The sequence below is a fragment of the Myxine glutinosa genome, chromosome 10 (genome assembly GCF_964187855.1).
Source record: "Myxine glutinosa chromosome 10, kmMyxGlut1.1, whole genome shotgun sequence".
In the NCBI taxonomy this organism is placed as follows: Eukaryota; Metazoa; Chordata; class Myxini; order Myxiniformes; family Myxinidae; genus Myxine; species Myxine glutinosa.
The window spans coordinates 879,443-906,275 of NC_136270.1; the positions used below are offsets into that span (position 1 = coordinate 879,443).

At 43.9% G+C, this 26,833-nt stretch overlaps 2 protein-coding genes across 3 annotated transcripts in view; one reads left to right on the top strand and one right to left on the bottom strand.

The window, feature by feature from the left end:
- LOC137433495 (receptor tyrosine-protein kinase erbB-4-like) overlaps window positions 1-26,833 on the bottom strand; it is a 538,358-nt gene that overhangs the window by 89,624 nt on the left and 421,901 nt on the right. For both annotated transcript variants that reach the window (XM_078785237.1, XM_068125823.2), the window contains exon 19: window positions 12,127-12,225. In XM_078785237.1, coding sequence (XP_078641363.1) covers window positions 12,127-12,225 — 99 coding nt within the window. The remainder of the gene's footprint in view (window positions 1-12,126; window positions 12,226-26,833) is intronic.
- The window catches only part of LOC144894123 (uncharacterized), a 554,169-nt gene that overhangs the window by 66,198 nt on the left and 461,138 nt on the right, over window positions 1-26,833 (top strand). The window lies entirely within an intron of this gene.

Consider the following 26,833-nt stretch of genomic DNA (forward strand, 5'->3'; position numbering starts at 1 on the left):
TCAGAGTAGCACCGGAGTTGCGTGAGAGATACGAAAAGCCTTTGACAAAGAGCCGCTTCAACCAGCCCCGTTTCAACCCGCCGAGTGACCCTGCCGGCGTGCGCTGTGAAGCCGAATACAAGGAGCTGCCGGCTCCTCGCTTCCCGCCCGGAGTGGACCTGCTCGCTGTACCCTGTGATCCCACATGCTCATCCCTCCAAACGATTCCTACCCTTCCATCCATTTGCGTACGTGAGTTTGTTTTGTTCGTGCTGTCCTGGGTAGTAAACTAAGTCTGTATAAGCTAGTAATTTTCACTGTGTCACCTGCGTTTTCATGTCACCTGTAAATACCCGTGACTGCTCTTTTTGCTTATGTGTGTGTAAATAATAATAAACCCGTTACTCTTCTGTACGTCTTCTTCTTCTTCCTCTTTGCATTCGTCGTCTTAGTCTTTTCCCCATTGAATATCTGTGGCGCGATACGGCCAACGTTTGGGTGAATCGGGTTTAGTCGGGGAACAACTGTTCGGCCGCGGAGCCTCCGCTCGGCAAACATACCATCGTTAACCGCGGACCGTAACAATATATATATATATATATATCTGTATATATATATATCTATCTATATATATATATATATTTATATATCTTGGGGTATGCTTGCACATTGTGTAAGCAATAACAAACCGTGCTTCATCCATAGGTACATAATAAATATAACCTTTATGATTATAGGCAAGCATCACTGATGTGCTTGTGTGTGTTCTTGTTGGTGTTGGTTTTTTTGTCATTTTTTGTTATTGTTGTAGTTGTTGTTTATCCGTGGCACGACCATGGGTGGTTTCGTGTCCGGATTGGATGTGAAGAGGTGTGGGTTATGTGGTTGTTTGAGTTTCCGTTGGTGTTGTACTCCGAGTGTTGTTGTGTTGTATTGTGTTTGGTGTGGTGTTTGGGATCGAGTTTGTTGTTATTTGCTGCACGGCCAGCTCAGTTTGGTCGGCCGGCCAGCTCCAGGAAGAATCTGGGTAATTGCATATTCTTTCCATTAGATTTTTCCAAATGATGGAGCTCACTGTTCTCTTGGGAACTTTCATCACTCTAGAAATTGTTTTATACCCTTCCCCAGATCTATACATCCTCGCAATTCTATCTCGGCGTTCTATGGACAGTTCCTTGGAATTCATGATACAATTTCTGCTCTGACATGCAATGTTAACTGTGGGACCTTATATAGAAAGGTGTGTTTCTTTTCAAATTATGTCCAATCAAGTGAGTTGGCCACATGTGGACTCTAATCAAGTTGTAGAGACATCTCAAGGATGCTCAAAGGAAATTGGATGCACCTGAGCTTAATTTGGAGTGTTATAGGAAACAACAACAACAAACAACATGCATTTTAAGGCCATTTTCCCTGCTAGAGCGGGGGTTAGCCTTGCGGTCCCCAGGACAATCTTCTCCATTTTGCCCTATTTTCTGCATCTCTCCTTGTTAAACCCCTTGCCCGCATTTCTTCTTCCACCATCTTTAGCCAAGTCTGTCTCGGTCTTCCCCGTCCTCTACTTCCTTCTACATTCATTTCCATCACTCTTCTCAACCAGTCACTTTCATCCTTCCTCAACACATGACAAAACCATCTCAACCTGTTCCTCTTCACAGCATCAATCACAGGCTCTATTCCCATCATATTTCGCAATTCATCATTTGTCTTCCTCTCTCTCAACGATACTCCGCACATCCACCGAACCATTCGCATTTCCACCCTTTCCAGCCTTCGTTGCTGCTCTATGTTCATTACCCATGTCTCGCTCCCATAAATCATAACACTTCTCACAAATGCAGCATACACCTTTCCCTTCAGCTTCAACGACACTCCCCTCCTCATCAGCACGCCACTCAGTTCCCGAAACTTCTTCCATGCAGGTCTCACTCCAGCAACCGGTGCCGAGTCTGATCCACCTTCTCCATTCAGCCTGTCTCCGAGGTAGCAAAAGGTTTTCACACCCTCCAGCTTCACGCCGTCTCCAAGATCCAACTCAACATTTCCTCCTTCTGCAGCTCCCTCTGTGCACACCTTACATTTGAATGTAGCTGCCACACTGGTTAATGACCCTTGTAGTGAAATCGTATTCGTACTGAACCCGGGGGTGATGCTCGCTGCTCGTTGACACCGCTAGGGGCGTGACTATAAGACCCGCTGCTGCGGACGGTGCTCCGAGACTTCTCCTGTGACACGTTACATCTGGTAGACTCGCTAACGGTACGCCAGCATAGAATATCCAGCTTGCTTGCATAGAATATCCAGCTTGAATGTTATGAATGGTCCCATGTGATGTCACATCGTATACTTATTTTATTTCCTTCATTACAGGATGATGTTATGATCTAAATGGAATTAAACCACCAGTTGGACTAAAGTTGTGTGGACCTGATTGGTTTTCCACAACACTTAATTCCATTTATATCTACCGACATGGCTGGCAACAAGACGCTGGCGGTTGCCGTATTCTGCGCCGACCCGCAAGCCCCGGATGGTGGCTTGCAACTGAAGCACTGGCTCAGAACATTGGAGAATCATTTCGACGAGCCTGAGACCGCGCCGACGGCTGCCGCGAAGCTAGCCACACTTCATTCAAAAATCGACTACAAGGTGTACATAAAGGAAAAAAGCCCGGTGTATGCACGATATTTGCTGCAAACGCGACGTCAGCAACCCAACGAGGCGATGGACCACTACGCCCAGGAGCTCCGGCAGCTCTTGCTGGACAGCACCAGGGAGCCACGGACTCCCGCGCAGTCTCAGGATGATCTTCTTTTAGATGCCTTCATTGCAGGGGTCTCCTCCCAGGAACTAAGGCTCAAGCTCTTAGAGAAGACCGACCTGACCTTCGCTACGGCACTCGAGCAAGGGAAAGTATACACCGAAGCGCGGATGCAATCGAACACCTATGATCGCACGCGCCTCTTGGCGGGCACTACACTACACGCCCAGCCGGAGAGTGCTACCGCCGAGGACGCGGACCTGCTCGCGGAACTCCGGGATGCTCCGGAGGAAGACCCAGTCCTGACGGCTGCCATTACGACCAGACCCAAGGCCTTATGCGGGGCCGCATGCTTTTTCTGTGGGGGGCCACGCCATGCCCGGCCCGTGTGTCCGGCACGAGACGCTATATGCCATTTGTGCTCGCAAAAGGGACATTACGCGAAAGTGTGCAGGAAAACGGCACGCGGCTCGCGGCTCATTGAATCGCGCGGTCACGGTCGTGCGGGCGCGGCGACCTTGAATGGGCTCATTGCGGAGCCTGCGAGCCGAGCCTGAAACCCGGCGCCTTACCCGACTTCGAAGGGGAGGGCCCCTCTCTGCGGGCCCCTGGGCGCTCAGACGTCCTTGGCGGACGTCACCGGACAGCCACCACAGTCTCATCCTCAATCAGGCACGAAGTACGTGTCCTTGACCAAACTCCGGGCCACGCAAGGGGCTTTGAAGCCTCTCCAAGCCCCAGCGGAACGTTCTCCTCGTGTCGTCCACGAGCCAACGGTGGCCCTCACCCCGGAAAAGGCGATTTCGAATACTACGGAGGCCTTTTTCTGCCAAAAGTGTCAAAAGGCGTTTTCAAATACTACGGAGGCCTTTTCCCGTCAGAATTGTCAGATTTTGAATCGCGAAACACCGGAATGCTTGGGAAAGCCCTCTGATGGCGTTAATGGATTCCCCATGGACAACGCAGACTCCGGCCACGACCGCAAAACTGCTGCTGGCATAGGATCCACCCGCGAGGCTTGTCCGACCCATTCGGGGGGCTCAGTCCCACTCCCAGCAGCCTCGTCTGGCCTGGCTCAAGCCCTTATTCCCCTCATGGTCGAAGGCCATTGTGTTCGAGCCTTGGTGGATACAGGGTCTACGGATAGTTTTATCGACCAGCGACTTGTGCTCAGGCATGGATGGCGGATCTGGAGGTCTACGAGACGGATCTTCATGGCTTCCCAGGGGCTTCGACTCAGCACGAAGGGGGAATGCCGATTGAAACTCGTGCTAAAGGGACGGGTTTTCCCTGATGTACACCTTATGGTTTTACCCGCATTATGTGCTGATATTCTGTTAGGACACGATTTTCTTAAGCTGCATGGACGTCTGGTAATGGAGTTTGGTGGGCCTGACACGCTTGTTGTGGGGGCGGACGACGCGCTTGCGGTGTGCGCCCTAGCGCAAATGGACATCCAGCCGCTTTCGCTGTTCCCCAATCTAACCTCCGACTGCACCCCTGTCGCGGTGAAATCACGGCGCTACTCTCGCGCAGACATGCAATTCATTGCGGACGAAACGGCTCAGCTCTTGAAAGACGGCATCATAGAACCTAGCAGGTCGCCGTGGCGTGCCCAGGTCTTGGTGGTGCGCAGCGAGGCCCACCGCAGACGCATGGTAATCGACTATTCCCAAACGATTAACCGCTTTACACAGCTGGATGCCTACCCCCTTCCGGGGATGGACGCGCTGGTGCAACAGGTGTCCCAGTATTCGGTCTATAGCACTCTCGATCTCCGTAGTGCGTACCACCAGATCCCTATCTCTAGGGCGGATCGTATCTATACCGCATTTGAGTCGGGGCAGCATTTGTACCAATTTACGCGATTGCCTTTTGGGGTAACGAACGGGGTCGCTTGTTTCCAGAGGGCCATGGATGACCTCATTGCGCGGGAGCACTTAACCGATGTTTTCGTCTACCTCGATAATCTTACGGTTTGTGGATATGACCAAGGGCACCATGATGCTAATCTGAAGCGCTTCCTTGAGGTCGCGCAGAGGTATCACTTAACTATGAACGAGGATAAGTGCCAATACTCCCTACGCACGATAGATCTTCTGGGGTACACCGTGACCCATGGCTCTGTCGCTCCGGATAAGGAGCGTCTGCGACCTTTGCTTGACATGGCCCCTCCCTGTGATCGGGCGTCCCTGAAGCGCGCCCTCGGGCTATTCGCCCATTACTCCAAATGGGTGCAAAGTTTCTCCGCGAAACTTCGCCCCCTCGTGGCCTGCGACACCTTCCCACTGAGTCCGGCCGCATTGGCGGCCTTTGAAGGCCTTAAGGCCGACATCGCCCGAGCCGCCGTGGCGACAATCGACGAGAGCGGCTCTTTCGTCCTCGAAAGTGACGCCTCGGATCAGGCCATCGCGGCGACCCTCTCCCAAGGGGGGCGTCCCGTGGCTTTCTTTTCACGGACTCTTACCACCGCTGAGCGGAGACACTCGTCCGTCGAAAAAGAAGCGTATGCGATCGTCGAGTCTATTCGGCAATGGCGCCCGTACTTACTCGGGCGGAGCTTCCAAATCATCACAGACCAGCAAAGCGTTGCGTTCATGTACGACACCTTACACGCCCAGCGCATTAAGAATGAGAAAATCACTCGCTGGCGTATCGAACTCGCCGACTTCTGTTACACCATCAAATATCACCCGGGGAAGGATAACAGGGCCGCCGATGCCTTATCACGACCGGCTACATGCGCGGGTATCACCTCTTTGAAGGGCCTACGGGTGCTGCATGCCACTGCGGGCCATCCCGGCGTAACGCGTTTCGCTCATTTTGTGCGGTGTGGCAATCTCCCATACTCGATTGACGATATCCGCCGTATCTGTCGGGACTGCGCTATCTGCGCGGAAATCAAACTGCGTTTCTATAACCCTCCCATGGGGACTCTGGTTAAGGCTACGCGACCGTGGGAACGCTTGGCGATGGATTTCAAGGGCCCATTGCCGGTGTCGAGCGGCTCTCGCTATCTGCTCACTATCGTCGATGAGTACTCGCGATTCCCCTTTGCTTATACGTGCGCGGACATGACTGCTGCCACGGTGATGCGATGCTTACAGAACTTGTTCTCAATGTTCGGTTACCCGGTCTATGTCCATACTGACCGGGGTGCGGTCTTCTTGTCTCAGGAGGTGCGCGGCTATCTGCTCCAAAATAACATTGCTTCTAGTTACACCACGCTGTACAGACCCCAGGCTAATGGGCAGATCGAACGCTTCAACGGGATTATCTGGAGGGCCGTCATGCTCAACCTCCGGACCCTCGGCCGGGGCCTCGATAAATGGGCTTGGTCGCTACCTGCGGCGTTGAACTCGATCAGGGCTCTCCTGAGTACGGCAACCAACCAAACTCCCCACGAGCGACTTTTCCACCACCCCAGGAGCACGGGGTGTATACGGTCTTTTGCCCAGTTGGCTCGCTGGGCCCGGGCCGGCCTACCTTAAACGGGCGGTTCGCGCGAGCAAGTACGACCCCCTAGTGGACAAAGTGCAGATTCTCCAGGCTAATCCTGAGCATGCTCGTGTGATGACGACTGATGGCCGTGAGACTACTGTCTCCGTCCGTCACCTTGCCCCTTTCGGGGTCGCCGACCTGAGTAGGGAATCGGACGGACCGACCGAACCCATCTATGAGACTATGGCCTCTCCCGACGCTCCCATCACCGAAAGTCTACCGACTCTCCCCTCGCCGGGTCTACCTGGGCCCGACGACTTGGAGTTACCCCCTTCGTCACCCGACCCTGATGGCGCCTCCGACGCCGGGGACACAGGGATGCGTGATGCCGTACCCGGGGAATTTCGGACGCGTGCTGGCAGAGAAATTCGCCGCCCGGCCCGATACGGTTGGGTCGACTGACGTTCCGTACCCTGTTCGTGCTGACGCTCGCTCGCTTCTAGCCGCACCGCCGTCTAATTCTGACGGAGGGGGAGAATGTAGTGAAATCGTATTCGTACTGAACCCGGGGGTGATGCTCGCTGCTCGTTGACACCGCTAGGGGCGTGACTATAAGACCCGCTGCTGCGGACGGTGCTCCGAGACTTCTCCTGTGACACGTTACATCTGGTAGACTCGATAATGGTACGCCAGCATAGAATATCCAGCTTGCTTGCATTCAATGTTATGAATGGTCCCATGTGATGTCACATCGTATACTTATTGTATTTCCTTCATTACAGGATGATGTTATGATCTAAATGGAATTAAACCACCAGTTGGACTAAAGTTGTGTGGACCTGATTGGTTTTCCACAACAACCCTCTCAGACCACTACATTTTTGATGAACCCACTCAGCGCACATTGTACATTGAATGGAGTTCACTCTGACACCCTTCCTGCACACAGCACATGGCCACTTCCCAGTCCTTTCCACCTCACCACATGCTTTACCACTTGCCATCACCTTCGTCTTTCCGATATTCACCTTCAGACCTTTTGTCTCCATACATTCCTTCCCATTGTTCATCTTTTCCTTCAGTCCATCCATACTTTCCGCAATCAACACCAGATCATCTGCATACAACAACTCCCACGGTAAACCCTCCTTTATGTTCTGAGCCAGCACCTCCATCACAGCTACAAATAGTAGTGGACTTGGTACCGACCCCTGATGCACTCCCACCTTCATCTCAAACTCACCACTGTTCCCGTCCTTCGTCCTTACAGCTGTGCGCGCTCTTTTGTACATTGCCATCACTACTCTGATCAACCATTCCTCCACTCCTAACTTCCTCAATGCCCATGTCAATACTTCGCGTGGAACCCTATCGAATGCTTTCTCCAGATCAACAAACCCAAGAAACAACTTCTTCCTCTTCTCCATGTACTTCTCCTGCAACTTCCTCACAATAAAGAGCGCGGCTGTCGTTCCTCTTCCTGGCATAAATCCAAACTGCATTTCGTCGATCTTCACCTTCTTCCTTATCCTCCTCTCCAACACCCTTTCCAATACCTTCATTCCATGCTCCAATAACTTTATCGCTCGGTACGAGCCACACTCCAGAGGGTCACCTTTCCCCTTGTATAGAGGGACGAGGGTACTCAGTTCCCAATCCACTGGAATGCGGCCTTCTTTCACCACCAGATTACAGATCTCTGACATTCTCTTCAGACCCCTACTTCCTACTGCCTTCAACACATCTCCCACAACTCCCGTCGGCCCTCCCGCTTTTCTACTCTTCATTGCTTTTATCGCTTCCTCAACTTCCTTCTCAGTTATCTTCTCTGCCGGTCCTAAAACTGGGTTACTCTATATGTTGCCATCCCATTCATTCTCTGTATTCAACAGCATTTCCATATATCTTTTCCATCTTCCTTTAATTCCATCTGGGTCCACAACGATTTGTCCCACTTCATCCTTCAGGCAACTCACCCCCATCACATCACACCTCTCTTTCGCTATCTGCTTTGCAATCCTGAATACCGCTCTCTCACCCTCTTCCGAATCCAAGCGTTCTCCGAACATTTTCCTACATGCCTCCTGCGCCTTTGCTACCTCTTTCTTTGCAGCCTTCTTGTCTGCCTTATAACTTTCATGCTCTGCTGTTTCTGCTCCCGTACCCTTCGCCTTCTGCCACTCCTTGAACTTCTTCCTCTTCTCGTCAATCCTCTTTCCAACTTCATCATCCCACCACCATGTTTCCGAGTGCCTCGGTGGTCCTTTTGTCCATCCACATACCTCACCAACGGCTCCCAACAGACTATCTTTCATTGACATCCAACCACTTTCAAGCTCAACCACATCATCCTCGACCCTACTCAGCCTCTCTTTTAATGCCTCCCTTACTGTCACCGCTTTCAACCTCCACACCTTCATTCTCGGTTGGTACTTCACCCGCCGAGCTCTCCTCGCACCTTTCACCCTTATGTCGCAGACAACCAAGTGGTGCTGTGAAACAGCCTCCTCCCCCGGGATCACCTTTGTGTCCCGGAGGTGCCCCCTATCTCACCTACGCACCATCAGGTAGTCAACGGTTGTCGTCGACCCACCTGACGTGTATGTAACAAGCTTATTATCCTCTTTCTGGAACTGAGTATTACAAATCAACAAATCAGCTTCATCAGCAAACTCCAAAATCCTTTCACCTTCTCCATTTCTCACACCATATCCCTAACCCCCATGAACTCCCTCAAAACCGTCCATACTCCTTCCCACATGTCCATTTAGGTCTCCTCCTACCACAACAACTTCCTCATCTTTCATGTTTTCCATCAGCTTCTCTATCGCACACCAGAACTTGTCCTTCTCTTCATCGCTCCGACCAACCTGCGGAGCATATCCCGAGATGACGTTCACCAAGAGCTTTCCAATCATCATTTTCACCATCATGAACCTATCACTCACTCTAGTCACACTCACCACACTGTCGACAAACTCCTCAGAAAACAGGACACCAACACAAGTGTTAAACTTGGAGTGTTATAGGAAAGGGGTTGAATAATTATGGAATGAATTAATTTATTTTCTAAAAAATTCTAAAAAATAAAAATATTACAATTTTGGTGAAGATTTGGATCCGGATCCAGATACGATCATCTTTTTAATTTCTAAGCGATTTATTCACAATTAAGAAATAGACCTAATACAATATATAGCATGATATTTCAAAACGTTGTGGATGACTTATGACAAAACTATGTCGATGAGTTGGTAAGGTGAGAAAAATATTTTATTTTGGTTCTGGTCTGGATCCAGATCTGGCCTATCAGATGGATGCAAAATGTAAACTGTTCAGCCTGGAAAAGGTATGCTCACTACCAAGTGCTGTTTTAGTTACATCAGTGTTCATTGGAATTTTTATTAGTAATCATTTTTGTTGATTTTTATTAAAGAAAATTTGTGTTGATTTTTTATTTTAGGAAAAAAGGCTTAAAAAATAATTCTTATATTTTTACTATCATTTTCGGTGAAAAATTTATTGACAATTGTTTGTCAATTTTAGTGATTTTTACCCTCGCAAGAGCAGGGGCTATTGCATTTGAGTAAATTTGTTTGTCTGTCTGTCTACACATACTGGTGCTAATGTAGGCCACAAATTTCACCAGGTGGTAGCCAGTATCATATGTCATCTTTTTTCAACCGAGTACCTCTATAAAGTACACCAGTGTCGTTCGTGAAGTACACGTGAGCTATCGTGAGCTATCGCCGGCACTCTGGCCAAATACAAAATCCCTGCCCTAAATACTGCTGGGAAGGCAAAGGCAAACCACCCAGTAAATCCTTGCTCAGGAAGCTGCTTCGTATGATATGCGACAGAATATGCGAGTATGTCTATCTACAAATAAAGTACGTGGATTAAGAATGTACATGCATAAAGTATGTACGTCTATAAAGTGCATGCATAAATCTCGAAAGTATGGAATGTGACGTAGTCTATAAAATAAATACGATTGCATCGTGAATACACTACTCACAATAAGTTAGGGATATTGTGGGAGTGAGTTTATTTTTTTTATAGGGGTTAGGGTATTGAAATCAAGAATGCTGTGTTTTTTCACACTCATTAATAACCATAGAATTAGGACCAAAAACTTTTTTCAACATAATACATAAAATCAACCACACCGAAGAACCTGCCAATATCCCTAACTTATTGTGAGTAGTGTACATACAATAAAACCAAAAAGGTCTGTTTGTCTACTGTATGAACATAACCTTACATTGTCAATGCATCGTCTACACGCCACACAAAACAACCACAACCACACAACAAAACAAGACAAGTGATACAAAAAAGTCCTGACGAGGGTCTACAATCCGATTGCTCTTTCTGGTGTGTATTTATTCTGTTTTTAAAACTGATTCTTTTTTTCTGGATTTTGTGAAAAACCTGAGAAAAACAGTCAATTACTGGTAAAAAAAAACAACCTTTGAAATTGCAAATTTTCGTGAAAGTGATGAAGAGGATGCTTTGGCCCAAACCCCCCATTTTCCTACTTGAAGACCTGCTGTGGAAAAGGGTACGGCCCAGAGCAAGATTCAATCCTGTCCACCTGAATATGTGTCAGCCTTATGTAAATGAAAAATGTTAATCCTTTTTAATTCCTTTTTTGGGAGAGCTAAAGTAAAATATATTTTTTTATTCTCACATTGACTTATCCCAGAACCCCCATTTTCATAATACTGATAAGATCATATAATAAGTGTAACAAGACTGGCAAAGGATAATCTACATTAGGGGATTGGGTGGGAGAATCCATCAGGAATTTTGTGCTATTCATACTGAGGATTGCTTAGCCTGGTGTTGGCTTAGCGGTTAGGGTGCGGCTTGGGATCCTAGGATCCTGGGTTTCAATCCCGGTCGATCGCTGAATTAACACCAGGGGGGTTGACTCAGCCTCTCATCCTTCCGAGGTCGGCAAATTGAGTACCAGTTCACTGGTAATTCCCTGTGTGTCGCAAGATGCGACTAACAGGGTTGGTGGCAGGAAGGGCATCCGGCCATAAAACATTGCTTCAAAAAGGGGACCAAGGAGCCCGAAAAAGGCCAACCCCTGCTTTGCGGGGAAAAATGGCCTCTAAAGGTGGTTCTTATACTGAGGATTGCTTGGGGTATTTATCGATATTCCCTCATCTTTACAACTATGTATTGACAGACTTTATTATTGTGGGGAATTTCAGGGTTTTCGATTATTTTACATTTACCCATCGTACAAACCCACTACCTGATATGAAAGGGAACGTTAACAACAGCATGTGATTGCACAAACAACTTTGGCTGTCATATTGTGGTTTTAAAGAAGAAGCTCACTTAAACTTCCATTTATTAAATGCAAGATCAAATAGATATTATTTTTCTCTACTGGAATAATACGATTTGGGTCATGGCAATGTTATGCTGTGCATACAGGTGGAGTAAGAGGTGGACGATAGAGGAAGAGGGAAGAAGGCTGAAACATTTTTCAGAATTAGCGTACATCGGTAATACATAAATGGCACTGAATACATGTTAGGCCTAAACGTTGATGTGATATTCGATCACTAACCTAGCTATAAAGATGATGGCATACACACTGTCGACAAATAATGATGTAAGAGTTTGGCTTGATACAGAAATCCACATGAGATCTGCAAATTTCCTGGGGCCTTCATTAAATCGAGAGCTAGTTCACAGAAATGCTCACCTCAGTTTTTTGGCACAGCACTCTGGCGGAAGTGCAAATGGTTGTCGAGGAGGGTAGATTTTTTAAATAATGTCTCAAAACAATTAAATCCCCTCATTTTGGCATCATGTGGGCAGGGATTGGTTTCAACCGTGGCATTTTTGAAAAGGGCAATGATGAAAGCAGCAGACAGTTGCTCATGTTTTTGTTTGCTCTGACAGTACCTTATGATACTTACATCCAGGATGTCCTTGTTTGCTTTGGGAGATGTGGCCTCTCGTAAGATTTTGATAGCCACAGGGATTTTCACATTATCTCCTTCTGGTGTCCAGATTCCCTGTGTGCGGAATGGCATTAGTAGTGCTAATTACCTCGTGTGGATAATTTGCTAATCGTAAACTCATCCAACACAAAGTACATCACACACAAGCAAACACTTGCAATAATTAATGTAGTTCTTGACCAGAATGTATTTGGCAATTTGTCACAGCACAGTACGTGTACTATTTATGGGATTGGGAGGGAGGCTGCAGCTTCATGCTCATGGGTAAAGATTGTGCAATATCGCAGGGGTTGTTTAAACAAATCATTATGAACATCATCGGGCAAATGTAGGTAACAAATGGATAATGAAGCGATTCAATAATTGCTGAAAAAAAATATACAATTGTGGTGATATGAGGACATTAAAGGAAAACCACACATGAGCTTTTCTTTTGGCCTCATCCATGTTCTGTATTGACCTCCACAATTCTTAAAATTTATATTCTGAAGGTTTCCCCTCATTGCCAAAACTTACAAAAAGCACCACAGGAAATGTAATGGTATATACAAGTCAGGAGACGACGATGGTTCACGAGCGAGCGGTATTCAATGACAAAGGACGGACTATAACCGAAACAGGCCCGGACAGGCCAGGCCCGGAAATGTCAAAACGAAGGTTACTGACCTTGAAATGAGATAGAAAACAATGTATAATCAGTTATGAGGTTAGTTAGCTACAGAATACCGAAAATTCGGTTCGATTCTGACAACTTTGAAAATTTGACCTTTGTGATCTTCAAAGGTCAATGGTCGAAGATTCTGAAATTTGTTGGAAAACTTGTATTTCATGATGTATGTGATAATATAAGATCATGTACGACATTTCACCCTATCAGGAAGCGAACAATGTAATAAAACCATCAAAAATCGACTTTTCTAAATTTTGTGACCTTGTGACCTTGACCTTGGGGTAAAAAGGAAAAATCGAGCTCCGTGGGGCTAGACACATGACATTGGCCTAACCAAATAATGAAACCCCTGTCAGATTCCACCAACTCCCTCGGAGAAGATGTAGCTTGAACTCGATTACCCCCTAAAAAGACATCTTTTTCGGGCGTGGCTCCGCCCACAATGGGCGCAATACGCCCACTTTAGGCAGGACATAACTAGATTATGATATCAACCTCCCACCCAAGTTTCATCAAGATCGGATGATATCATCGGGTAGTTATGCTGCGGACAGACAGACAGACACACACAGACAGACAGACACACACACCCATGACGAATATAGTGGTCACTCTGTTTGATAACTCGTGAACCAATAGCAAATACATGTGCACAGGAAGTTAAAATGTTGCCATATAGGGTTTTTATTTTTCGGTGTGAAAAGAAGAAAGTAAGACTCAAAAGAGGATGGCGTTGGTGGAAAACTGGCATCTTAAGCAATTAATGTTGGCTTTTCACAAGCAACCTGAGACAGGACAGTGGAGAATGTAAACAATTAAAATACAACATTAAAGCTTACATAAAACACGAAATGAAGGTACCATAATTCTAATCATGATTCCCATAAATATCATCATAGTATAGTAATTATCACTCAAATAATCACATGTTTTGTATGGTGGAGCTCCAGTGCCGAGGATCTTGGAATGGAAGAGCAGACGTTACGGTTCGAAATCCGACTGAACTTAGCAATATTAAGGATTTAAATAAGCTTCTGGAAATTAAATAAGCTTCTGGAAATTAAATAACCTTCTGGAAACGAACCTAATCTCAGAAGAATTATCATGCTTAAAAAAAAAACACCTGGTTCATTCAATAATCTTCAGGGATGTGGCAATCTTCCTGACCTACCTGGTCTGGTCTACACATGGTCCCTCAAATTGTCTGAGGGCAATTGGAATGGCCAATGTTATGTTAAATAACAAAAATTACTACAAGCAACCACTACATCAGAAGCTGGTACTCATTTCACCAACATCAGAAGAATGACAGGCTGAGTCAACCCAACTGGTGTTAATTTAACGGTTTGACAAGGGCTTCAACTCAGGAACTTGTGATCTTAGGCCAGTCCCCTTAACTGTGAAGGCAACACCAGGCTTCGGACTACTAAAATACGACGTTAAAAAGGAAGCACCTTTTCGTGAATTTAAACTGTTGCAATCAAGAACGCTTCTGTTGTTTTGCATCGGCGGACATGTTTAACAATTCATGAATGGAATCAACAGAACTTTTATCAAAGTAGGCTAACTGCGGTGGAGGGCAAGGAGAAGGTAATGTTCTGGGTGTTAAATCATCAGCATTTTACTCTCACCAAGGGTTAACACCCAAAGAGGCATCTTCTTCTTGCTTCTAATGGTGGTTAGCACATTTCGTTTCATGTTCTACTGATTCCATCCACCGTTCTTCCTTTTTTTTTTTTTTTTTTGTGTTATGATTTATGGGAGCGAGACATGGGTAATGAACGTAGAGCAGCAACGAAGGCTGGAAAGGGTGGAAATGCGAATGGTTCGGTGGATGTGCGGAGTATCGTTGAGAGAGAGGAAGACAAATGATGAATTGCGAAAGATGATGGGAATAGAGCCTGTGATGGATGTTGTGAAGAGAAACAGGTTGAGATGGTTTGGTCATGTGTTGAGGAAGGATGAAAGTGACTGGTTGAGAAGAGTGATGGAAATGAATGTAGAAGGAAGTAGAAGACGGGGAAGACCGAGAAAGACTTGGCTAAAGGTGGTGGAAGAGGAAATGCGGGCAAGGCTAACCCCCGCTCTAGCAGGGAAAATGGCCTTAAAATGCATGTTGTTGTTGTTGTTGTTCTTCCTTTTTTTGCCAGTTTTATTCTTGATTCTTCCTTGTAAACGATGTTTTTTTTTAAACTCATCTATTGTACAAAGTTAGTAGCATTAGGGGAGAATGTTCCTGGTGCAATTTACAGTTTAAATTTATTTTTTGGATTGGTATCCATAAACTCCCAAAATACTGTACTTTTTATGACTACCACTCGTTTCTCTTAGATCGAGTGGGAGATTTCCTGCGAAAGACCTTTAAAATCAGCACCACCATCTTGTATCAATCTTTAATTTCCCTTGCCCTTTTCCCCGCTCCTTTGCTTGATCACACAAATATCATGTGGTTTCCACTTCCCTGAACAATTCTCCATTCTTTTCAGCAATTTTTTTTTCATCCATCAATATTTTTTACTTTTGTGGTGTGAAATACATTGCGAAGACCCTGAAGGTATGCCATGTTAAAATATATAGCTACTATGCCTCATCCCACCCCAACACACACACACACACACACACACACACACACACATACACACACACACACACACACACACACACACACACCAAGAAATACGAAACAGAATTATGATGTCAAGAACGAGATTAAAATAATATTTGCGTGAAAAGTTTCATAAATCCAATAAAGAATGATACATTACACACATAGAGTGTGGGATCAAATTACAATAGGAATGAAATTAAAATTTGCATCTAATTAATATCGTGAAGTTTATTTTTAATCAGAAGAAATAATTATCTGACCATGAGAAAGAAGGTTTAACAGATTGCAAGATGACTTCAATGGGCCTTTAAAATGGAAAAGTTTGATTCCATAGCTCGAGCGAGATTGCAAAGCAAATTACAAAGCAACATTTTTTTGGCAACCTCCTTGGTCGTTATCAAAATTAGTTTGAACATCAATGGCAAGCTTCAAGGGCAGTTTTTTTTTGTTTTTTTTTGTATACTGAATCGAGGCTCGTGAAAGAGCTAAAGGGCAGTTGAAATAGGACATGGACTTTTGCTGATAAAATTAAGTGTTGGTAACTAATAACCAGAATCACGTGCTTATTGCTTTAACTCAGATGATGAAAATCAAGATGGCAGTAAATGTGATAACAAAGTGGGTGAAACATCGAATAATTCTTGCATTTCTAGTCAACTAAAGCTTCAAACCTGTTGAAAACTATAGGCTAGGATGACTGCACATCACACATGTGATTGACTGTTGCATTTGCTACTCTTGAACCCTCTGGTACCTGTTCTGACTCCAATGACCTTTTGAAAATATTCGCTGACAACACACATATCTGATCTGTCACCTCCCTTGATACTCTTCGATGCATATTATCCAGCCCTGGAACTTTATCATCTCCAAGTTTTCCTGACTGGTTCTTTAGTTCCGATACTCCTACTTGGATCTCTAATACTAGCCATTGCTCACCTCCAAGATATATATGCTTTCAGATACATTAGTGGTTTATTTCTTTTTCAAGATATTCCAAATTGTTGTATTTGCTGTGCCCAATTTTCGTGCTTTGGTTTTAATTTAAATCTTCTGTTCATTCAGCTTCCAGATTGCTTGTTTTTCTTTCATAGACAGTTCTCTGGTCTTCATGTTGGTTTACGCCTACGGACTCCAAAGGCAGACTCCCAAGGCAAAAGCAAAGGCTAAAACTAAGACCAGACATTTACATCTCTTTAATGAAGACCCAAAACACCCCGAAGACCCAAAAACCCCCAAGACCCAAAAGACCCTGAAGACCCAAAACACCATGAAGACCCAAAAGACACCGAAATGGTCAAAGATGCCTACCCCTGAAGGTCGTACTGAAGAGCTCAGTGACTTTCAAAGTGGCACCGTCATAGCATGCCACCTTTCCAACAAGTCAGCTCATCAAATTTCTGCCCTGATAGAGATGCCCCGGTCAAGTGTAAGTGCTGTTATTGTGAAGTGGAAACGTGTCGGAGCAACACCAGCTCAGCTGTGAAATGATAGGGCCTAACAAGCTCACAGAACGGGACCGCCGAGTACTGAAGTGTGTAGTGCGTAAAAATCGTCTGTCCTCAATTGCAACACTCACTACCAAAGTTCCAAACTGCCTCAGGAAGCAACGTCAGCACAACTGTTCCTCGGGAGTTTCATGAAATGGGTTTCCATGGCCAAGCAGCCGCACACAAGCCTAATATCACCATGCACAATGCCAGGCGTCGGCTGGAGTAGTGTAAAGCTTGCCACCATTGGACTCTGGAGCAGTGGAAATGCGTTCTCTGGAGTGATGAATTACGCTTCACCATCTGGCAGTCCAACGGACGAATCTGGTTTGGCGGATGCCAGGAGAACGTTAATTGCCAGAATGCATAGTGCTGACTGTAAAGTTTGGTGGAGGAAGAATAATGGTCTGGGGCTGTTTTTCATGGTTCGGGCTCGGCCCCTTAGTTCCAGTGAAGGGAAATCTTAACGATACAGCATACAATGGCATTCTTGATGATTGTGTGCTTCAAACTTTGTGGCAACAATTTGGGGCAGGCCCTTTCCTGTTTCAGCATGAGATTACCCCTGTGCACAAAGCGAGGTCCATACAGAAATGGTTTGTGGAGATCGGTGTGGAAAAACTTGACTGGCCTGCACAGAGCCCTGACCTCAACCCCATTGAACACCTTTGGGATTAATTGGAATGCCGACTGCGAGCCAGGCCTAATTGCCCAACATCAGTGCCCGACCTCACGAAAGCTATTGTGGCTGAATGGAAGCAAATCCCTGCAGCAATGTTCCAACATCTAGTGGGAAGCCTTCCTAGAAGAGTGGAGACTGTTATAGCAGCAAAGGAGCAAAGGGGCGAACGACTCCATATTAATGGCCATGATTTTGGAATGAGATTTTTCGATGTTAGGGAGGGTTTCCACATACTTTTGGTCATGTAGTGTATATATATATATATATATATATATATATATATATATATATATATATATATATATATATACATATATATATATATATATATATATATATATATATATATATACATATATATATACATATATATATATATATATACATATATATATACATATATATATATATATATATATATATATATATATATATACACACACACATATATATATATATATATATATATATATATATATATATATATATATATATATATATATATATATATATATATATATATATATATACACACACACATATATATATATATATATATATATATATATATATATATATATATATATATATATAGTATCTGTAATCTGGTTCTCCAACCTAATGAGCGAACATCATGACGTCATTGCCATGCATGTCCATGGAGATGGACATGTATGGGACATCTTGCTGACGATGGTCTGTATGGGACACCTTGCTGGCAGTTCCCCACTGATGATATGAAGGTCGCATAGTGACTGATATATATATATATATATATATATATATATATATATATATACATATATACAGACTTGGCATTTAATGTGGAATTTTTTTTTTTCTTGACTTGGGTTTACTTTCTGAACTCGGTATATCAATCTGGTGAGTTTCTTTTACGCTTCGGTGATTTCTTTGTTAAAAGAACCATGTCACTGATTGTCTATCGCAGCAAGAGGTCAACAACAGGATTATATCACAGGTGGCGTGACAAAATGTACGGACAGGTACATTTGACGATTGGCTTCACAATCGGGTATATAAGGGTTGTTGCGTTCTGTATTAGTGGAAAACAACTGCTGCACGTCTACAAAAGTTATTGCCGCTTCCCCTGGAGATGGTCCGTCAACTCGATAATGCTGTTTGTCATTTAGTGGTGGCTTTACGAAATTCCGGTATGAAACAGCATGCTATTGCTTGGCAGTATGGCATCACTCAAGGTCAGGTGTCAAAGATCCTGAAACGAAATGCTCAGAGGGGTGTCCCTACTCCAATACCGAGGCCAGGACGTCCCCGCAGAACCACAAGGAGGGATGATCACCAGCTGCACCGGTTAGTCCGCAATGGCCGTACCAAGTCAGCTAATCGGTTTCGGGCTGAGTGGCAGCATCTGACAAATGTACCTGTATCCAGAAGGCTAGTCAACCAACGACTGGTTCAAGCAGGCTATCGTGCCAGGCGTTCCCTGAGAAAGCCACGTGTGACCAGACAACACCGCCAGCGCCGATTGCAGTGGGCCAGAGAGCACCGTCAATGGCAGCCAGGACACTGGAATCACGTGATCTTCAGTGCCGAGTCTAGATTTCTGGTCTATCGTCAAGATGGCCGCGTCCGAGTGCACAGACAAGTGCATGAAGCCTACAACGAAGATTGTATAGTGCCAAGAGTCCAAGCTGGAGGTGGCGGGGTGACCATTTGGGCTGGTTTTCATGCAGGGGGCAAAACTGACCTGGTTGTTCTGAATGGAAACCTGAACCAGTTCAAGCACAGGGCCATTCTGGAGGAAACATTGCTTCCATTTGTTCGTGCAGCCTTTCGAGGAAACATTGTCTTCCAAGATGACAATGCACGGCCTCATCGTGCTCGCATGATCCAACACTTTCTTGCTGACCGTGGTGTAGTGCATATGGCGTGGCCTGCCATGTCCCCGGATATGAATCCGAAAGAGAACTTGTGGGCAGAATTAACATGTCAAATCGACAACTTGGACCAGCAGCCTGCCTCTGTGAGTGAATTGCAGCAGGGTATTGTAACTGCATGGCAAGCGATTCCTGTCCAAACCTTGGCAAATCTCGTGAACAGCATGCCTCAACGTGTACGTGCTCTCCTGAATGCTCGTGGGGGTTACACAAAGTACTGAACTGTAATTTTACTGTCCGTAATCCCAGTCGTAATTTAACTTTTGTTTTTGTTAAAAAAAATTTGGGCGAATGTGCAAAATAAAGAGATACTTCTGGAAAACGCACAGAAGTGTAACACAGTACTGTCCGTGAATTGAGTTCGATATCAGTTTACATCACTTTCAAGGATCAATTTATTTGCTTCGAAATTTCAAATGTGGTTTTTGTTTCTTTTAAAGGTCACATTAACAAAATCTAGAATAATTTCAACATAATTCCAATGAACTTTTGGTTCTAAGTCATCTTGAAAAGTAAGTTCACCCCCACAAAAAAATATTCCATATTGAATGCCAAGTCTGTCTGTATGTATGTATATATATATATATACAGTATATGTATATAATTATATATATATATATATACACACTATATGGACTATATATATATACACTATATGGACTATATATATATACACTATATGGACTATATATATATACACTATATGGACTATATATATATACACTATATGGACTATATATATATATACACTATATGGACTATATATATATATATATATATATATATATATACTGAAACGCAAAAGAAACTTACCACCTTTGAAACCTTTAAATATCAACAATAACACTGCGTATAGTAAATGTGTGAACTTATTTGTGGACAATAGTGTCCTCACTGTCAGATAAAACGGTCACGGATGGTCACTTGAACCTTCAATGGTCACTTCATAGCACAGCTGTTGAACAGCCGTTTTGACTGTCAGTGATTAGCCAAGGGGTACAGGATGATTTTAATGAGCTGCACGTGATGTCTTGATATTGGCTTTAAAAAGGCCAGTGCAAAATGGGCATTTCAATCAACATGCCACGATTGTCAAGGGATCAACGGCAGCGTGCCCTGGGCATGCTGCAAGGCGGACTGAACTACCGTGAGGTGGCACGTCGCCTTGGCTGTTCACACCAGACGATATCGGCCCTGGTGCACAGAGACACCCTCCACAACTCTGCAGATGACAGACCTCGATCAGGGAGGCCAAGAGTCACCACTGCAAGGCAGGACAGGCAGATGGTCCGAAGTCACCTGCGGGATCGATTCCGTCCAGCATCCCGCACTGCGGCAGAAACTCCGGGGCGTGCAAACCCACGGATCTCCAATGATACTGCACGAAGACGACTGCATGACTATGGTCTGACTGCCAGAAGACCATACAGAAGCCCCGTGATGACGGTTGCCCATCGCCGCAACCGTCAGAGATGTTGCCAGCAGCATCAGCGGTGGACCTTAGCGCAGTGGAACGAGGTCGCTTTCAGCGAAGAGTCAAGGTTCTGTGTGGACAGTCCTGATGGGCGTGAGCGTGTCTGGAGAAGAACTGGCGAGCGATATGCCGATTGTTGCGTGCGTCAAGCCAACAGGTGGGGTGGCCCAAGTGTGATGGTGTGGGCAGCCATATCAGGCCGGTACAGGACGCCACTGGTGGTTGTGGATGGGAATCTTAACGCCCAGCAGTATGTGGATAACATCCTGCGACCTCATCTGCTGCCATTCCTGCTAGACCACCCAGAACTGAGAACCTTTCAGCATGACAACGCTCGTCCCCATGCTGCTCGCTTTACCACTGCATTTCTCCAAGGCGAGAACATCAACACCATGCAGTGGCCTGCGCTCTCCCCTGACCTGAATCCCATAGAGCACCTGTGGGATGAGCTTGGGAGACGCGTCGTTGGCAGGGCCAGGACACGGGCAGAGCTGCTTCAGACATTGAGGACTGAGTGGGACAGAATCCAGCAGCAATCCATCCAAAGACTGGTAGGCAGTATACGCCGACGATGCACTGCCTGTATCCAAAACAATGGTGGCCATACACGCTATTGAAAGGGGACTGACATTGCACCCTGTGCTGTTCTGTACTGTAGAACAAACTGATGAGATGGTGTATCTTGGTCAAAAACTTGACATGTCATCAATAAAATGCCAATGTTTCAATTAGCAATTGTTGGTTTGTTTTATTTTGAACTGTTACAATTTTATTACATTTCAAACAAGTGGTAAGTTTCTTTTGCGTTTTCGGTCTTTTTGAAGTTGGTCAAAATGGTCAAAATGGTCAAATGTTTCGGTCAAAATGCCCATTTTGCACTGGCCTTTTTAAAGCCAATATCAAGACATCACGTGCAGCTCATTAAAATCATCCCGTACCCCTTGGGTAATCACTGACAGTCAAAACGGCTGTTCAACAGCTGTGCTATGAAGTGACCATTGAAGGTTCAAGTGACCATCCGTGACCGTTTTGTCTGACAGTGAGGACATTATTGTCCACAAATAAGTTCACACATTTACTATACGCAGTGTTATTGTTGATATTTAAAGGTTTCAAAGGTGGTAAGTTTCTTTTGTGTTTTCGGTCTTTTTGAAGTTGGTCAAAATGGTCAAATTTTTCGGTCAAAATGCCCATTTTGCACCGGCCTTTTTAAAGCCAATATCAAGATATCACGTGCAGCTCATTAAAATCATCCCGTACCCCTTGGCTAATCACTGACAGTCAAAACGGCTGTTCAACAGCTGTGCTATGAAGTGACCATTGAAGGTTCAAGTGACCATCCGTGACCGTTTTGTCTGACAGCGAGGACACTATTGTCCACAAATAAGTTCACACATTTACTACACGCAGTGTTATTGTTGATATTTAAAGGTTTCAAAGGTGGTAAGTTTCTTTTGCGTTTCAGTATATATATATATATATATATATATATATATATATATATATATATATATATATATATATATATATAATTATATATATATATATATATATATATATATATATATAATTATATAATTATATATATATATATATATATATATCTATATATATATATATATATATATATATATATATATATGTATCTATATATATATATATATATATATATATATATATATATATATATATATATATATATAATTATGTATATATATATATATATATAATTATATATATATATATATATAATCGGGAGACTAAATCAGACGCGGACGTAGCTTCAGGACTTCGATCTTTAATTTGACAAGCTTTCGACCAACAAAGGTCTTCTTCTGAGTCGGCCCCAAGTTCAACGGAAGTCAATGCACACTATATGGACTATATATATATATATATACACTATATGGACTTTATACAGTATATATGGACTTTACATAACCTTCGTGGTACGGAATCAAAAGCTTTTGTTCGATCAACAAAAATTGTAACAATCAGAAATTTTGTTCTTGACATTTTCCTGGAGCCGTCGAGCAGCAAAAATCATGTCAATTGGACTGCAATGTTTTGAAGCCAAATTGTCTCTCTGGAAGTAGAACCTTCTTCATGTGCTGTACAAGACAGTTTTGCGAAATTTGAAAAAAATTGGCGTTGATGTTTTTCCTGCAAGAGATAATAAAGGTTTGTCCCACATTGAGGACTGTCCCACACTTGATGGTTTCCTTAATTTTTATACAAATGAATAATTGATGCGTCTTTGTACTCTTGAGGTATTGACTCTTGTTCCCAAATAGATTGAAATAGTTATGTTAGCTTTTCAACCAGGAGAGAATGTCCTACCTTGTATATTTCTGCTGGAATTGCATCTGGTCCTGGAGATTTACCATTAGAAGGTGGAACAGATGGCATTACATTGACTTCAACTTGAGGTAATCAATTCATTACTTCATCATTCATTGAAGATGTGCGATTGGAAACATTTTTCAAGTGCTCGGTCCACCTCTCCAGGGTATTTTCTTCATCTGTAACTAATGTTGCTCCAACTGCGCTTCCAGAGGATTTTAGGCCGTCTATTGTTTTGAGCACATCATCGAACCACTTCATGTATTTTTGATCCGCATAGGATTGGATTTCATCAGCTTTCTCATCAAGCAACCTGTTTTTAATCTTCCTAATTTCTGATTGGCCAACTCTTCGGTTGTCATTGAAGGCATGTTTCTTCTAAGTTGATTGCTCCTCATTCAAGTGTGTTTAATTCGTTGGTGTTTTTCATCAAATAGGACCTGAATAGCCTGATCATTTTGATCAAACCCATCTTGCTGCTTTTGATTGGTATGTCGCAGAATTTCAAAGGCTGCATTATAAACGGTATTTTAAAGTTGTTGCCAAGACAAGATGTCCATATTTTTAGCGAGACTGTGATCAACATTATCTTGCTATAATTTAGAAACATCACGTCTTCTTGGTACTTTTTACCTCTGCCACCAAAGATGGATGGAGGTTATGTTTTCACCCATGTTCCCTGTCTGTTTGTTTTTTTGTTTGTCAACAAGATATCTCATAATGTTGTGGACGGATTCCGACGAAATTTGGCAGAGAGGTGACATTTGGTATGTGACAAGGACGAAATGATTAGATTTTGGTGAAGATCCGGTTTCGGATCCAGCTAGTAGAATTTTAAGTGATTCTTCACCATTGGGAAATAGGGCCAAAACGATACAAAGCACAATATCTCAAAAAGTTGTGGACGAATGATTTTGATTAAATGTGATTCTGTATTGTGATTTTCTGGTCTACTCTGGGATACAAAACGTAAACCGTTCGCCTGGCGTAGGCATGCTCTCTACTGAGTGCTGTTCTAGTTTACCCTGAGACGTCGAGAGGGAATGATATGAATTTTGAGCTTTGGTGCAATAAGTCAATGGTGCAATAAGTCTATTCCTTACAATGACACAGTCCATCAAAAGTGCCTGTGCTTTGAGCGTTAATGTATCCAAGATGATTTGTTATGATTCGGGAGGCAAAAAAAGTATGTTGATGTTAAGTAGTTCATGTTCACTGCAGGTTTTGAGAAGGACTAAATCATTACTATTGATAATGCCAATTCTACATCTCCCAATCACACCTTTCCAAGTCAGACGATCCTCTCCAACCTTTGCGTTAAAGTCGCTGAGTATAACGAGTTTATCGGACTTGGAAACTGCAGCAACGAGGGAGTCAAAATCTTCATAAAATTGATCTTTAACTTCATCAGTACTTGTCATTCTGAGAGAATATGTAATGATGAAGGTAATACATGCTTTCTTTTTCAAAGGAAATCTCATTATCACGAGGCAAACAATTTATCCCTTTTGGAAAACAACAGTTCATTGATGGGATGTAACTATGACCAATATATGCTTCCCCATAACGGAAGGATTGTGCACTTGTGGAAGAGAGCACCAAACCTTGTCCAGATAACTTTTCATATGTCCTCTTCGAAGTCTGATCCAGGGCAGACACTTTAGACTTTGCTAACACCTCCTAATTTGCATACATTGTTACCACCACCACAAAAATAGGCCGCAACTGGAATTCGACACATCTCAGCAGTTACTACTCCGAATTAAACATGTTTGGTATGTAGATTGATCGTTCTGATGATCAGGAATCGAACAAACTATGTTTCGTGACCAGACGAGGCCAAGGTCACATGGAAAGGTCAAGGTCACTGGAATTTTTCACCGAGAATGGCAATAAACCATATATATCAGCAAATTGGATATACTTGATGTATAGATTGGTATTCCTGGGGGTAGGAGATCAGATGTAAAATGATTCATGACCTTGAGAGGTCAAGGTCACAAGAAAAGGTCAAGGTGATATGTTGATATCTGTAATATATGCATATATGTATATGTCAATTATTGGTGGGTGTTGCCAACAGATTAAAACCAACATTTGACTCATACAGACTCATTTACTTTGGGGAAATATCCAAACACGATAACAACATGACGGAATTAATTAAGTATTTCAAAGTCTCGTATTGCATTGTTACATTTGCATGAATGAAAGGAGTTACAAGAACTAGTCAATATGCAAGATATACAAAGGTCAGAACACAGTTAACTTGCAGGAGGATACTAAAATTACACCATCTATATAGTTTATTTAAATAAAAACCATTGAATTACAATAGTGTTTCAAAATACAATGTAGAGTACAAAACGTGATACATCATGCAATTTTATCACAGACGTGGTGCTTAGGGGCTGGACCATGACGTTCATAGCATGTACCACCACACTTGCAACGGGAGGTGCATAGTAAGCCTTTACTGTAGCAAGAACAGTTACCAGTGCAGCTTACATTACACAGTGCAATTACCAGTGCATTCCACTTACACAGACATTTAAACAGCTCATCCAAGGCCTTGGCGGCTCGTAGAAGAGTCCAATAAGGTTCCCATCCTGACTCTGTGTCAATCCAACCCCATGAATCAGGACTAGAAACTCTTGCTTGGTAACATGAGACTGGCCCCACACATACCCAGCTTGATATGTCACTCCCTTGATATGCTCTACAAGAGCTGCCTTGGTCGGTGGAAGTATTCAAACCCACGCGAGGACTGGGCAAAGATGTGTTGCCTCGCTTTCTTAACGTCACTGTATGGGCAAGTGACTGAGTACAGTGGAAACAATGAAGCTTTCAATAGCAGTGATTTCTTGTGGCCTGTCCATCAGCCGGCACAGGACAGAGGTGAGCTCCTGTCTTGTCGACGACTTCTCAAATCCTGCCTTCTTTCCAGTTGCAGAAAATAATAATGTAGTATTAGAGCCAGTCAATGCATGAAATGCGGCCAGTGCCTGGACTTTGGAAGCGATCATATCCTGACATATTTCATGTCCTGGAATGTAGCGGAAATGTTTCCCGATGCCAAAGGCTACCCAAAGCCTATCAACTGCAATCTCGTTGAAGAATGAGATTTCGAGCAACAAACAACTTTGTCAGTTTCACTTGCCCGAATCATGAATTGCTTGTACCCCTGTTCCACAGCATTAGCTGCATGAAGCATAACCCTTGTATCAAACTCTTCATGGTTATAGCCGCTTAAAAGATACTGTGACAGAATGATGGGGTCATCGGGATCTTCAGCAGGATTCACCAGTTCTCCTTCATCCCATGCGGATATGATAACCTTTCCCTTGTTGAACACAACTCCTGCGATCAGGGCGAAGAGTGCAGTCTCGCTGCTGTTGTCCTGTGGAAACTTTCCCAGTTTTTTGGCAGCTTCCCATCACCTGTAACCTTTATTCTGACACCTATTTCTCATTTTCCCC